The 12,897-nt window shown below is 46.6% G+C and overlaps 1 protein-coding gene across 1 annotated transcript in view; it reads left to right on the top strand.

Moving 5' to 3' along the window:
• The first annotated feature begins 3,929 nt into the window (after window positions 1-3,929).
• The window catches only part of svila (supervillin a), a 48,468-nt gene continuing 39,500 nt past the window's right edge, over window positions 3,930-12,897 (top strand). The window contains exons 1-7 of the mRNA XM_071896956.2: window positions 3,930-3,987; window positions 7,629-7,692; window positions 8,987-9,078; window positions 10,142-10,205; window positions 10,335-10,477; window positions 10,892-11,203; window positions 11,240-11,618. Coding sequence (XP_071753057.2) covers window positions 3,930-3,987; window positions 7,629-7,692; window positions 8,987-9,078; window positions 10,142-10,205; window positions 10,335-10,477; window positions 10,892-11,203; window positions 11,240-11,618 — 1,112 coding nt within the window. The remainder of the gene's footprint in view (window positions 3,988-7,628; window positions 7,693-8,986; window positions 9,079-10,141; window positions 10,206-10,334; window positions 10,478-10,891; window positions 11,204-11,239; window positions 11,619-12,897) is intronic.

Here is a 12,897-nt window from a genome sequence, read left to right as displayed (position 1 = left end):
TTGGATCCCACACAAGTATGCATTAATAATGTTTAGTGTGTATTATCCCGGTTTCAATGTAGATTTGTAGTTTCCCATGGTCTAAATGCAATTTCAGACGCATAAATTATCGGCTGTCGGCAGCTTCAATCCAAAAATATCGGTTCTGTATCAGCCTTCAAAAACCCATATTGGTCTAACCCTACTTTCTTGGAATGCCTTGCTGTTCATGCCTTTATCAATTTCACCACTTTGTCAAGTCTTGAATTACATTGTCAGAGATGGCTTCTGTTTTCATTCTCATCAACCTTTGATCTAGTTTCTATGCCTCAAACCATTTTAGGCCAGTTTACTGTAGATGTGTAAGCATTTACAGAAGCAAACTTAAATCAGCTTCCATGAAGCTTATAAACAAAGTAGATGATTCCCTACCTAAAAGTTCTGGGAGTCATAATGTGCATTAGATTTTATAGACTGAACCAATAGTTTGAAAGGTCTATATTTTTACAGTTAGGCTCTACAGAGTTTGTCAGATAAAGTTTTAAGCCCTTTATGTTTTCAGCTGTATAATCAACAGACAGGTTAGGGTTAACTCTCAGAGTAAACTCTCAATTGGTTTACCTCAGTTTGTTTGTGGTGCGGTTGCCTGTTTGGCTGTGATGTGTAGTAAAAGTAATCCCTCTTAATGCAGCACTACAGATGTTCGCATTCCTCATATCTGCTGCTGCATAGCTACTAATTAACACCGACCTATATGAGCATGGGGCTGCTTTCCTCGGGGCCATCTGTGCATATTGTTTTGCCTAGATGCTTGTATATACTTTTTTGTGTCTATGCCTTTAGGAGCCTTATATTGCTGCCTCAATAAATCCTCTGATCCACCTCAAAGAATAGAGAACATGAGCGGTGTTGCATCACAGCGGCGGCCTGTTCGGTCTTGCCAGTCCTTGGCAGCGAGGAGTCGTCATCGTTAATGACAGGGTAGAAGCAGTCAGGTGGTTTTGTAGGCCTGATCTCATCCCTGTAGCAGATGAGTCATAGAAACAAACATTAGCCACAACTCTGACTGCCAGACCGCACATAGTGATAGACGTAGTGACGATGACGATGGCGAGGATTGTGAGGCCAGGTTTGATATGTGTTTGATTGAAATCGACAGTGATCCTATTTTTAATCCTATTTTTATGCTACTTGGAGCATTCTAGCATCAGTAAATCATTTCCACATACATTTTGAGACATTAGTATAATTATTGTAAACAAAGAAGACCATCGCTGACAACATTGGCAGCCTCTGCTGGACTCTACATCAGTGGTTCTCAACCACCTGCCAGCGAGGCCCATGAGTCTGCAGGTTTTCATTCCAACCAAACACTGCAGCAGCTGATTTAACTGATTCCGTGGGAAATCTGCTGAATTGCTTTACGGCACAGAACGGGAACTATACACAACTTTATTCCAGTTCCACTACTCTAACTGAATGTTTTCATCTTCATGTTGGTTTACCTGGTCAGAATGCATGCACATTGGCTATTTTTGGCTCTGGTCCTTCTTCTTGCTCTTCAAAACAAATGGACCGACACCAGATAGAGGGGGAAGGGGACAGGTAGCAACATCCAGGAAGCACCGGGATTTATGGGAAAATATGGTTTTAATTTTGAAAAACACAAAATACTAGCACCTTTGAGGCAGATCATGAAGACGACTTCTTAGATCCTGTAGCATGTAATAAGCTGAACCACTGATCTCCAACAAGGGATCAAGCTTGCAACCATTGTATCCAAACATTAGACAAATAAGAGATTTCTTAGGATTTGCAGGCAAGTCATCAGAATTGAGCAGCATGAATCAGTCTGCTGCCACCCTGAATCTAGTTTGACATTTATGATTTGCAGTTTCAGTGTGTTTTACTAGGAAATAAATATTGGGCAGGACCCCTGCTCACCCCCTAGGGCTAGTGCTGCAAATAACAGGGTTCAAGTGTTGCGTGCAGGTAGCGCTCCCATCTTCTCACCCCTAGTGTGAATTGGCAGGTTTGCTTGTGTGTGTGTGTGTGTGTGTGTGTGTGTGTGTGCGTGCAGTTCTGGGCCAGATGAGCTCACCTCTGCGAATCATCCAAATATGCCACCTCTTAATCGTACACACCCCCCGTCTGGCTGCGCTGTGTACACTCACACACACACCTGCATAGACCTTGATAGTGAGACTTGACAGATTAATATGATTTGACAAATGTTATGATGTGATAAGACTGTTCTGCATTGGTGTTGCTGAAATGCTCCAACAACCTGGCTTACATTTACAAGAAGTTTTTAAAAGTCCGCTGAGATCAATGTTCATGTTCTTGTTTCTCTGGAAGAACACAAGTTTTCTTTCATGTGTTTCTTCTCCGGTTGCTATCCTGACCGCTCCTCCTCATCCTAATTGAGAAACCGACACTTGTGACCTCCGCTTCCCATCCGTTCGATCTGGCCTGTGTAGATGCCCGTGTGTTTGGCGGTGACAGGTTTCGGCCTGTGTGCTGCAGCGAGATAAGATAGCGGTCACCGTTTTCCCCCAACAGCATGTGAAAAGTGTTATTGGGCTCTGCGCCAGTGCGTGTGTGTGTGTGTGTGTGTGTCTGCACGTGCTTCTGTCCTGTGCTTGGCGTTCAATTACAGCCTAATCATATGAGGGAGCGGGTTTACACAGGCTCATTTCCCTCCGACTCACGGGGAATATCAATTTGCGCGCTCTTTGGGACGCACACACACACGCAGACTTTTGATGAGTGTATTAAAAAAAGAGTGGAGAATTCCGAGGCTGTCAATAAATCAGCCTATTTTTCTTCCCCCAGCACCTCTTTTTGTCCGTTCTAGGGATAACCAAAGCATTTAGCATAATGATACCATTACTCACAAGCTCCCATAGCAGAGCGCACAGCTGATTTCACATTCTCTCAGTTTGCACGCTCTCTTTCTCCGTCTCTCTTCCTCACTCTCTTGCACTATTGCTCTCTGTCCCACTCACCTTCTCCTCTCTTCTCCTCTCTCCCACCTCCTGCCTGTCCCTCCCTCCATCTCTCTCTCTCTGTCTCTCTCTCTCTCTCTCTCTCTGCATGCTGCCCCTTTTATTTTTTTGAGAGATGACTGGAATTTCTCATCCGGCCGAGAGGGTCATTTGAACTTTCTGCTCTTCTCCCGCTCACTTTTATTTCCTCTTCCCACCCGCCCTCCCTGCTCTCTCCCCCTCTCTCTCTCTCTTTCTGCCGCTCTGCACCGGTTTCTTTGGCATCCCGCTCCTGTCTGCGAGCCAAGGGAAGGCAGCACCCTCCTGGGACTTCCTACCTCTCCATCTCTCTCTCTCTCTCTCTCTCTCCCTCCGCTCCTTCTCTCTATCTCACGCACTCTTTTTTTCCATGAGCCTCATTCTGCAGGATGCAAGACACCAATCTGTTGGTGTAGAAGGGATGGGGCCTAATTTGCTTGCCTTGGCTAATGAGCTTAGCCCGTGCTGAGCAGCTTTTTAGCCCTGCAGGTTGTTTTAGCGGGCAGCGGTTAGCCCTCAGTGGTTCGGGAGCGGGGCCAAAGCGGAGGAGTGGATCACAGAAGGGGCAGAGCTGCAGCCACAGCCTTACCGCTCCTCTCTGCCTACCAGGACCACTGCTACTTCTCCAGCACTGCTGCTGGGACGTGGATCAGCTCTCTCTCTCTCTCTCTCTCTCCCCTCCCTCTCCCTCTACTCTAGCGCTACCTGACTCCCCTCCCTTCCTCCCTCTCTCTCTCTCTCTTCCTCTCTCTCCGTCCCGGGGCACTGACGAACTGCTTTTTGTAGCTGCATCACCTCCCAGGCAGCTTTCTGTCTGTTGTCCCTCTTTCTACCCCCTCTTTCCATCTGTTTCACTCTCTCTTTCTTTTCACTCTTATTCTCTCCATCTGCCCCCCCCCCCCTCTCCCTTACCTTGTTGCCAAAATGTACCGGAACCCGTGGATCTCGAATTACCTGAGCCACGTCAAGTTTTGCAGCCAAGGTAAGGGAAGCAGCCCGGCGCCGGGAGGCTCGGGGCAGAGCTTGAGATTCGAAGCCTGGGCTGGGAGCCTGGGACGGGTGCTGGAGCTGTGCGAGGGACTGGGAGGCTGAGCCTGGAGCTGGAGGGAGTTGGCAGGCAGCAAACTGCAGACTCCCTTCCTCTCTGCTCACTGCCCCGGTTTCCAGCCAGCTGTCCTTGCACTGCAGCTGTAGCCTCCAAGGACACACAACGTAGCACAGATAAGGGACTCTTAACGCTGCAGGAGGCGGTTTCAGGGAGCCAGCTATTTCTGGGCTCCGCAGCTTACTTTGTCTCCGACTTATTTAGGAGAGTTATGTGGTTGTACACGGACTGTGCATGTATGGACATATTTTTAGGCTTTTACGTGCGCATTCGTGGCTGCGCGTGCTTGTGTGTGTGCACACGTGAACCTGTGTGTGACAAATGAGAATGCGTTCTTGACTGGCCACAGGTCGGTGTGCGTGCTGGGCTGCCAGTGGTTCTCATTCCCACTCCTCTCAGTAATATTTCCAGAGTGCGGAGTGAGTGTTGAGATCTGGCCTCTTCATGGGTTAACTGGCTGGGAATCCACAACAGGTGGCTCGCAGTTTCAGGCCATTGCGCGAGCAGGGAGCCGGGTTTCGGGGGAAGGGAGCTGCGCAGAAGCTCATTTGGGGGGTTTACGTTATCATTCCACATTTACTATGCGTAACTGTGTCAAAACATGCACTTAGCTCTCCACTGCCTTCTCTTTTCCACATTTCAGTTCGAGCCTGGCTACTGAGACTGAGCGGTTTTGTTTACTCGTTGTTGGTGTTAAGGATGTAATTGGCTTATTGTCACCTCCTTTTGTTAAATCTACTGTTTGTTCTGTCTGGCTTGGCCTCATCTAATTTGTGATTCCCCCTCTGTGTTTTTTTTATCGCTTTACTCCATAAGCCCCTCTCAGTTAGTCCTCAGTTACTACTTGGGATTCATAGAAGGCAGGGCAGGTGGGCAACTGTTGCGGGGAGGGGGGCTGTTTAGGCTTACACACACACACACCCATATAAAGTGTGATGTAATGCCCATGGTTAAGGAGTGACACATTTCCCTTTGGGCTCTCTGTAATCCCAGGCGTGGAAGTTAATCCCATATCTCAACTTGGACATATGCTCACCCCCAACGCCTCTTTGGTAACCACAGTGTGTGTGTGGGTGTGTGTGTGTGTGTGTGTGAGCACAAGCAGTATGTGTGGCTGGTTATAATTAGATTGACATCAGCTTCATTTTTATTGTATGCAGTCACCCATCTTTTTGTCGTGTATAAAGCCTGCGGGGTTTGATCAGTGCCTCAGGTTAGACTACAGTTCATCAGAGTGGAGGATTGCCAAACACAACTATCTTTCCTTCTGTACAGTCAGTCTTTGTCCCTCGCACCTTTTGATATCATGACATAAAAGGCCCTCCTCACTTCAGAGGCTGAATGGCACTCCAGTGAATCATGAAATCATTTTATCCCCTTGTTTTATCAGTGTCAAGCCGCTTTTACAGCCCCATCAACACACGGGGCACGGTGCTGAGGAATTTTTTTTGCGCATTCCCTCCCGGCTATACCAGCCATAGTGTTTCTGTAGATTACAGCAGGCATCAAAGGCTTCGCGACATCTGTGATCATTGCGGAAGGTTTTTATGTCTGTGTCTGGAATGACGAATGCGTTCAGGCACTTTTCAAAAGGGTCGCCCCTGATGGCCCACATGCCATTACATATAGGCTGTATGAAGTGTTAAAGGAACGCAGGTCTGGGCTGTGGGTGACTCTATATGGTTGACAGGCCAGAGGGCCAAACAACAGCCAGCTGCTCCAGAGGGACAACACACTAGCACCAGTGCATAGCAGCTCATTATGGCTTTACATTGGTATCTGGCTTTGTTTCACACTCTGTTTATGCTAATATCAGCTATGTCAACGATGTGGTGTGAAAACCTTGTAACTCTTTTTTTTTTTTTGCAGTTGAATGGAAGGTGATTTATGTGCTGAGTAAGTTCTATTACCCCAGGGCTTATGAACCCCACTCTGAGCCAATTTTGTAGTTGCAGATAATGCGTAGGTGTTAATGGAAAAATCAGAGATGAGATTTTCATCTGCCTTTCGCACATGGCTAGATATGTGAGATTGCTGCATAATAATATATGCATACAGCTATGCGATGTTATTGTCCCATTTAGGAAGCAGTAGCGCTTATGAGACTATGATTCTTAGACTCCGGTACTCTACTTAGAGCAGTGTCAGCTTAATCTCCGTACCATTGTCAAGAGAGGATAGCATCAGCAGCCGATAACCAGGATTATGATTCACGGCTTGCGTGGAACGAGCCGTGTTTTCACCCGCCGTATATTCCACCCAGCTGAAACAATACACGACCATCCCAAACAGATCCCGGCGCACAGCCTTCTCCAAATAAGCCCTCTTCTTTCTTCTCAAATGATGTTTTGCTTAAGTAGGAGGGATTTAAGCATCAACCCAAACATCCTTAATAAGGACTAACAGATCTGGAATGGGGGGTTAGGGGCGGCTTCAGGGAGAGGTTGGTGGGGGGGAGGTGGGGGGGGGGCTCTAGGGCGGCCCTGAGGTGAACTCGGAGGGGTTGGTCTCTGGATGGAAGTGGGACCACATGTTTGTCCCAAAATTGCCTGCTCTGGCCACTCGGAGGTCCGGGGCAGCCAAAACCGCACGTTTGAGGTTTGGAGTCAATAACCGAACCAGGCGCAGACATTCCTTAAAGGGATGTTGCAAAGAACTCGCATTCCTTGAAAGGCTGTTTATGACGCTAAATACCCATTAATGCCTTTTCTGTCTAGGTAATGAGGTTGTATTTCTCTGTAGGCAGGTGTTTATCACATTTTGCCCTTGTTTACCGACTCTGGACATTTTCCTAATAGATACCAGACTTTAATAGGTTAGAATGGGGACTCTTGTGTGTACCTGTAATCTAATTGCAGAGTGTTTTATCACATCGCGCTTCATGATGGCATGTTTTTAAAGGCTGTAGGTACTGGACAGTGTGGGTTAGCCTTTGTATTTTAACCATTTCCCAGCCCCGCTCTCTTCATGCTGTCTCCCCTCTCTGTATTCATGGCTAGTTTTAGAGATGATGATGTGTTTGGCTGCTGGCTCTGTTCCCAGCTATACAGCAAGGCAACCTTGACGTGTGATCAGACTTTACAGTGTCTGTCTCAGTGACACACAGCCAGTCACTGCTCTGTCGAACGCCTTAAGCTATGACCTCATGCACAGCACATAGACTGACACTTAAGATGGAGACAGACTGTGTCTCTGTATGTAAGTGCACTGTGATCTGTGTGTGTGTGTGTGGGGAGGGTGTGCGACCCTTTTGGCTGCACACTTCACTTATTTGATGTGATTCAGTCAGGCAGCAGATTATTGTTTTCCAAATCATTTAATTTCTCTGTGGAAGTCCACTTAATGAATGTGGTTTAGTGCCAAGGCCCCCTAAGACAGACTGGCCGTTTCACCTTAAGATGCCTATCTGCAATGTGCGCTTGTTCATTAAAAGCTAAAATTGAAGTTCGAAATTGCACTTAGCCAATGAACAATATGGCCTGACTTTGAGTGTTATTCTCTTTTTGTTCTGTCCATAGGGCTTGGGAGTGAGACCCCCATAAAACTTGGCAACCCCAGATTGCTACAGAAGAGGGCTCTGAGGTAAGATATGGGGGGAAACATTTTTTTTTTGTGTTTAATATGTTTTCATAAGTTCTCAGTTCTGATTGGCTGAGTCGCATTCGAAAACGTGTGACCACATAAGTGATAATTTAAATATTAAAGGTGCTACATGTATCATTTTAACATCAATAAATCGTTACCACATACATTTTGAGACATTAGTATAATTACCATAAACGGACAAGACAATTGCTGAGAAGATTAGCAGCCTCTACTGGCTTCTACACTGCATTTTACATTGTGTGCCACCAGGTTAGAATTTGCTAGGAAACCTGCCACACTGACAAAGCTCCGGTGCTTCAGACAGGGCCGGTCTCCAAGCTGAGTGAGAAAGTGAAAGATAAGGTCACTTTGCTGCTGGGCTGTGCTCCCTACTGCAGCATTAGCAGGATTGCTCAGCATCACATTATTGGCCGGGTGTCAAATACTCCACCCAGCCTACACACACAGCCTCCACTCTATATATAAAGTTTCCTTTACGCCAGTGAGAACCACGGACACACTGACACCGAGCTGAAGCCAAAGTGTTTGGGTGTGATTTGGACTAGAAAACAATGTGCATCCAGGAATCAGGGGGTTATATGTTGGAAGCGATAAGATGTTCAACTATGAAAATAGATGCTGTCATTATAAAAAAAGACTTATGCTTGTCCTCACTCATGGCTTTGCACAGCATATCGGTGTGTTCACTACTCTGTGGTGAACGAGTGTTGGAACGGACAAAGCCGCAAAATCATGTTTTCCCAATTCTTGACTGTTTCTTCCCATTGATAATCCGCTGCCAAATTTTTATAGCTGTATCATAACTTCGGTTGTGGTTTTTGAATCGGGTCCACGAACGACTTCAGAATATTTGTGCGAGAGAGATTTTCTGTGTGTGTGTGTGGGGGGTTGAGGTGGGGGGGTTTAGGCTTTCTCATAAAATCTGGATAAATATTGGGGGATTCAAGACTTGATGCAATTTACAGTAATGTATGACGGGGGTTGAGAAGCGAATATATTGTTTGGATGATTAATTGCTTGTTGTTGCAGCTCCATCCGCAATCCGCTGGCTGATTTACTAGATTCTTGAACATCATTCAAAACCGATGCTTCCAGCAACATTTTTCCTTTTTCTTTTTCTGACTTGGATGACCCTCTGATCTCTGAGAAATTCAAATTCAGTCAATGAGCCTCTTACAATTGCTTACACTTCCAGTCTATAAACAAATCCTGTTCCCCGCAGCTCAGCGCTGTTTCAATAACAGTATGGTATTTTTCCTGCACCCCTCAGCTTCCAGAAAGAGTTCTCATTTGACGAAAAAGACGACCCAGCCAAAAGCACCAAGGATATAGATGTCAGTCTCTTGGCCAATCTCCCCAAAGGTGAGTAAGGGTTTTTGATTTCTGCTTGCTTGCAAACGACCCTCGCAATGTCCACTTTCCCAGGGTTTGGGGAGGTTGGGGGGTAAGCTCTCTGTTTTGCTATTGTGCAACAGCAGCCTCTTTGCCAGGTGGATTCGTGTCCAGATTTGGCTAAAACTAGTTTTTCTAACAGCACAATCCGCACATATCGTATAATATCAAGTGCTGCAATCTCCATTTTCTCATGCAGTCTCCATTTCATCCAAAACACAAGTCCAGTAAAGACATACAGTCTGTTAGAGGTCCTTGGGTCTGTTTGTGAAGTCCCACTGGATGGTGAATACAATGACTTGATGAGCTGTTTAAGGCCCTGAAGGCCACTCGTTGAGTTGTTATTGACATGTCCAGACCACTAAATCCATACTGTGGGTTGGGCATGGAGCAGGAATGATCTTAGCTGTAGTGTAGAAGTCTCTAAATCTTCTGTGAAATTGATTTGGATCAGATTGAAAGGAGAATTGGGCATTGTAGAGCATGTTTTGCAGGGCTGTAAACCCAGTGGAACAGACTTGTGTGTGTTGCGTAACCTCACTAATGGAGAGGATTCTTCTATTGTAGAGGAGTTATTCAGCTCAGTCCGGTTCAGACAGTATTATAGTACATCACTATACTCTAGTCGTAATGGCAGTAGGCAATCCACATGTCCATATAAACTGTTCTTTGTATTTTTTCAATAATGTAAACATAACTTTTCGCCCCATATTGTACGATGCTTTTGAGGGTTTTTTTGTATAATTTCTAAAGTTCCTATGCTCTGCAGTGTGGTCAGACTTGTTTTCTATTCATCTTACATGAAGACTTTAAATAATAGACAATACATTTCTTGATTAAAAAGATTCCAAACAAAAAAGTTGTTACCAAGATCTTACCCATGAATGTCCGTAACTATTTATCACTGTCTTGGCAGGAACACAGTCGCGGTTGTCACATTTTTACAAGCCAGCAACGCGAAGACAGATGCATTTGTTTTCTGTTTGTTGAGCTCTAACAGCTTTGTCATGTCTTCTTTTGTTTCTTCTTTTAGTCTCTGAATTGAGGAAGCGATTTGAAGGCATTACTACAAGCGCAAGTGATTGGGAGATGAACAGGTGAGAAGATGATGATGTATTTTTTTTGATAATGATAATGTTGTGGAGGATAATAACATGTCTGAGGTTGACCACTTCTTGACCACTTCTTCTCCTGTCTGTCCTGTGTGTGTGTGTGTGTGTGTATAGGAAGGAGCGTATCGCCCGGCGGCTGGAGGGAATAGAGGGTGAGGTCCACCCGTCTCTGTTGCCCAGCTTGGTGGCCAACCGGCTTCTGGAGGAGGACACACCGCGCTACACGAGGGCCTCCGACCCCTGTGAGCCCTGTGGTGGTGAGACAGTACAGTACAGGCTTACATTAGTGTTACAGCACAGACATAAATGGAGAAAGCTTTTATAGGTAGATGGACATGGATATAAACACTTCACATCAAGTCATTTACCCAAAATTAGGGATGGGACAATATATATTACTATATATCGCGTTCTAACCCTAACCCTAACCCTACCGCCACTAATTTTTATTACTTGTGATTGATATGATAAATTGGTTTTTAAGTAATTGATGGCATATTACAGTACTGTTAAGGTTTTCATCTTATTAATAACTATCGAGATAATGTATTGTGTGTGTAGTTTTGGCCAAGATAATCGTACAGGCTTACCCAAAACACACACACACACATAGAGAATAGAATAGATTGTTTCACTCTGTGGAAGTAACTGTCTCTCTCTCTGGCCTGTAGTTACAGTCCAGCGGTATGGCTTGGAGGGCTTGGAAAGCCCAGACTTGCAGCTGAGCGCTCCAGAGCGTCAGTCCAGAGCCCGGTGCCGACCCGAGCCTCAGTCCTCCGTCCACACCGAGCCCGTCTACAGCTCGGGCTCCCCCACCGACGCGCCGGAGCTGGAGTCCAAGGCCGAGCGCATCGCCCGCTACAAGGCGGAGCGGCGCCGGCAGCTGGCCGAGCGCTACGGCATCTCTTTGGACCAGGAGCCGGACGCGGACGTTTCCTCGCGCTACGCTCGTGGCCGGAAGGAGTCGGACGCATCGGAGAGGCGCGGCAGGGCGGAGTCTGTGGGGGAGGAAGGGAGAGACGCCAACACTTCCGTCACGAGCCCCAGGACGAGCCGCACGGCGTCCCAGCACAGCCACCCCGACCCCGACTACGAGCCGGGCCGCTCCAGGGTGGACTCCTTCACAGAGAGGGAGAGGCTGATGAACCTGGAGAACCAGCGCAGGGCTCTGCAGGAGAGGGCTGTCCCTCCTGAGCCACCGTCCTCCTCCTCCTACATGGACGTGACATCGCTGTCTTCATCCTCCAGGGCGCCCGCTAAAGACTATGCAGTCACAGGAGTGCCACCCAGCTCGCCCAAGCTGAGCAGGCACCCGTCCCTCCCCTCACCTAAACATGGAACGTCTCCTGGGGACCTGTTCATCGAGCAGCAGGCCCACAGCATCCTCAGCAGACAGGGGTGAGTGGTCCTGATGCTTGTTTTTCTCTGGCCTCAAATTTCTTAATCTGTCTTTATCCCCTCAGTTGTCTCTCTCTTATCTCTTTCATAAATATATTGGAAAGGCATTGCAAAATTGCCCAAAATAGATTAGCTTTTAAGTCCTTCCACTTCTCTCAGTGTTTTTGATGCCGTACCTGCTCTAAACCCCAGATCCCAGCTTCCCCTCAGACCTGTATACACAATGGAGGGTTACCATTTGGGACAGAACACTGCTTTATCATTCCCTCCGTTAGATGGACTAGCTGTGACAGCATTATCCATCAGGCTGCCTCTCCCTCCCTCCATCTCTGTCTCTGTCCCTTTTCTCAGTTCATGTCCAAGGTCGTCCTCTTGGCAGGAGTGCGGCTTCATACCGGGTCAGGCAACCTGAGCTTGTTCTGGAATGATCTTTGAACTCAGACCAAGTCTGACTGAGACCCACAGCTGGGCCCACTGAACACACTGCACACAGATTAATACAAAATGTCTGTTCATGTGTGTCTTTGTGTTTCTGTTCCAGAGGTTTCAGGTGGCTTTGTTTAGAACAGCAAATTGCTGTAATGTGTAATTCCCAAAGCTTAAGTCATTGGCCAAGCTGTTGTCATTTTGATTGGAAGGGATTTTATTTTGAGGGCTGCTTGGATGACAGAGTAAACCATCTTTACACAGTTAGTGTATTGCAAAATTGTACCTTTTTAGATGTTATTCACAAGATGCCAGGATGGCGTTTAAAGATGGAGATAAACACTTGGTTATATAGGGTTAGGGTTGCTGCTCTGTAGCTGAGCCTGCACTCTGACCTCTGACCTGAAAGAGAATTGCTCCTTTGAGGATCATATGCACATCACAGAAAAAGATACACTGACTGTACAAAATATTAGGGACACCCACTCTTTCCATGAAGTACAATGATGAGGTGAATCCAGGTAAAAGCCTTTATCCCTTATTGATTTCCCTTATTAAATCTAAACCAATCACAAAGGAGGTGTAGATAAAGAGAGGAATGAGACAATTGAGACAATTTAAGATGTGGATTGTGCAAAAGGGGCTGCAACTCAACATCAGGAAGATGTCCCTAATGCATGGTACATTCTGTGTATATACTCACACACCGTTATACACCCATATTATAATCCTGTCCTGCTCAGTTTTGATGTAATAGCCAGCCCAGCCCAGCCCGGGTCTGGGCCAGGCTGCAGCGCTGCAGTCTGCTGTTGCTAAGTGAACAGTTGGAGACGCATGCTCCGGCTCCACACCC

Source organism: Centroberyx gerrardi, chromosome 22, assembly GCF_048128805.1.
Source record: "Centroberyx gerrardi isolate f3 chromosome 22, fCenGer3.hap1.cur.20231027, whole genome shotgun sequence".
NCBI classification, from domain to species: Eukaryota; Metazoa; Chordata; class Actinopteri; order Beryciformes; family Berycidae; genus Centroberyx; species Centroberyx gerrardi.
This window is presented reverse-complemented; position numbering and strand designations above follow the sequence as displayed.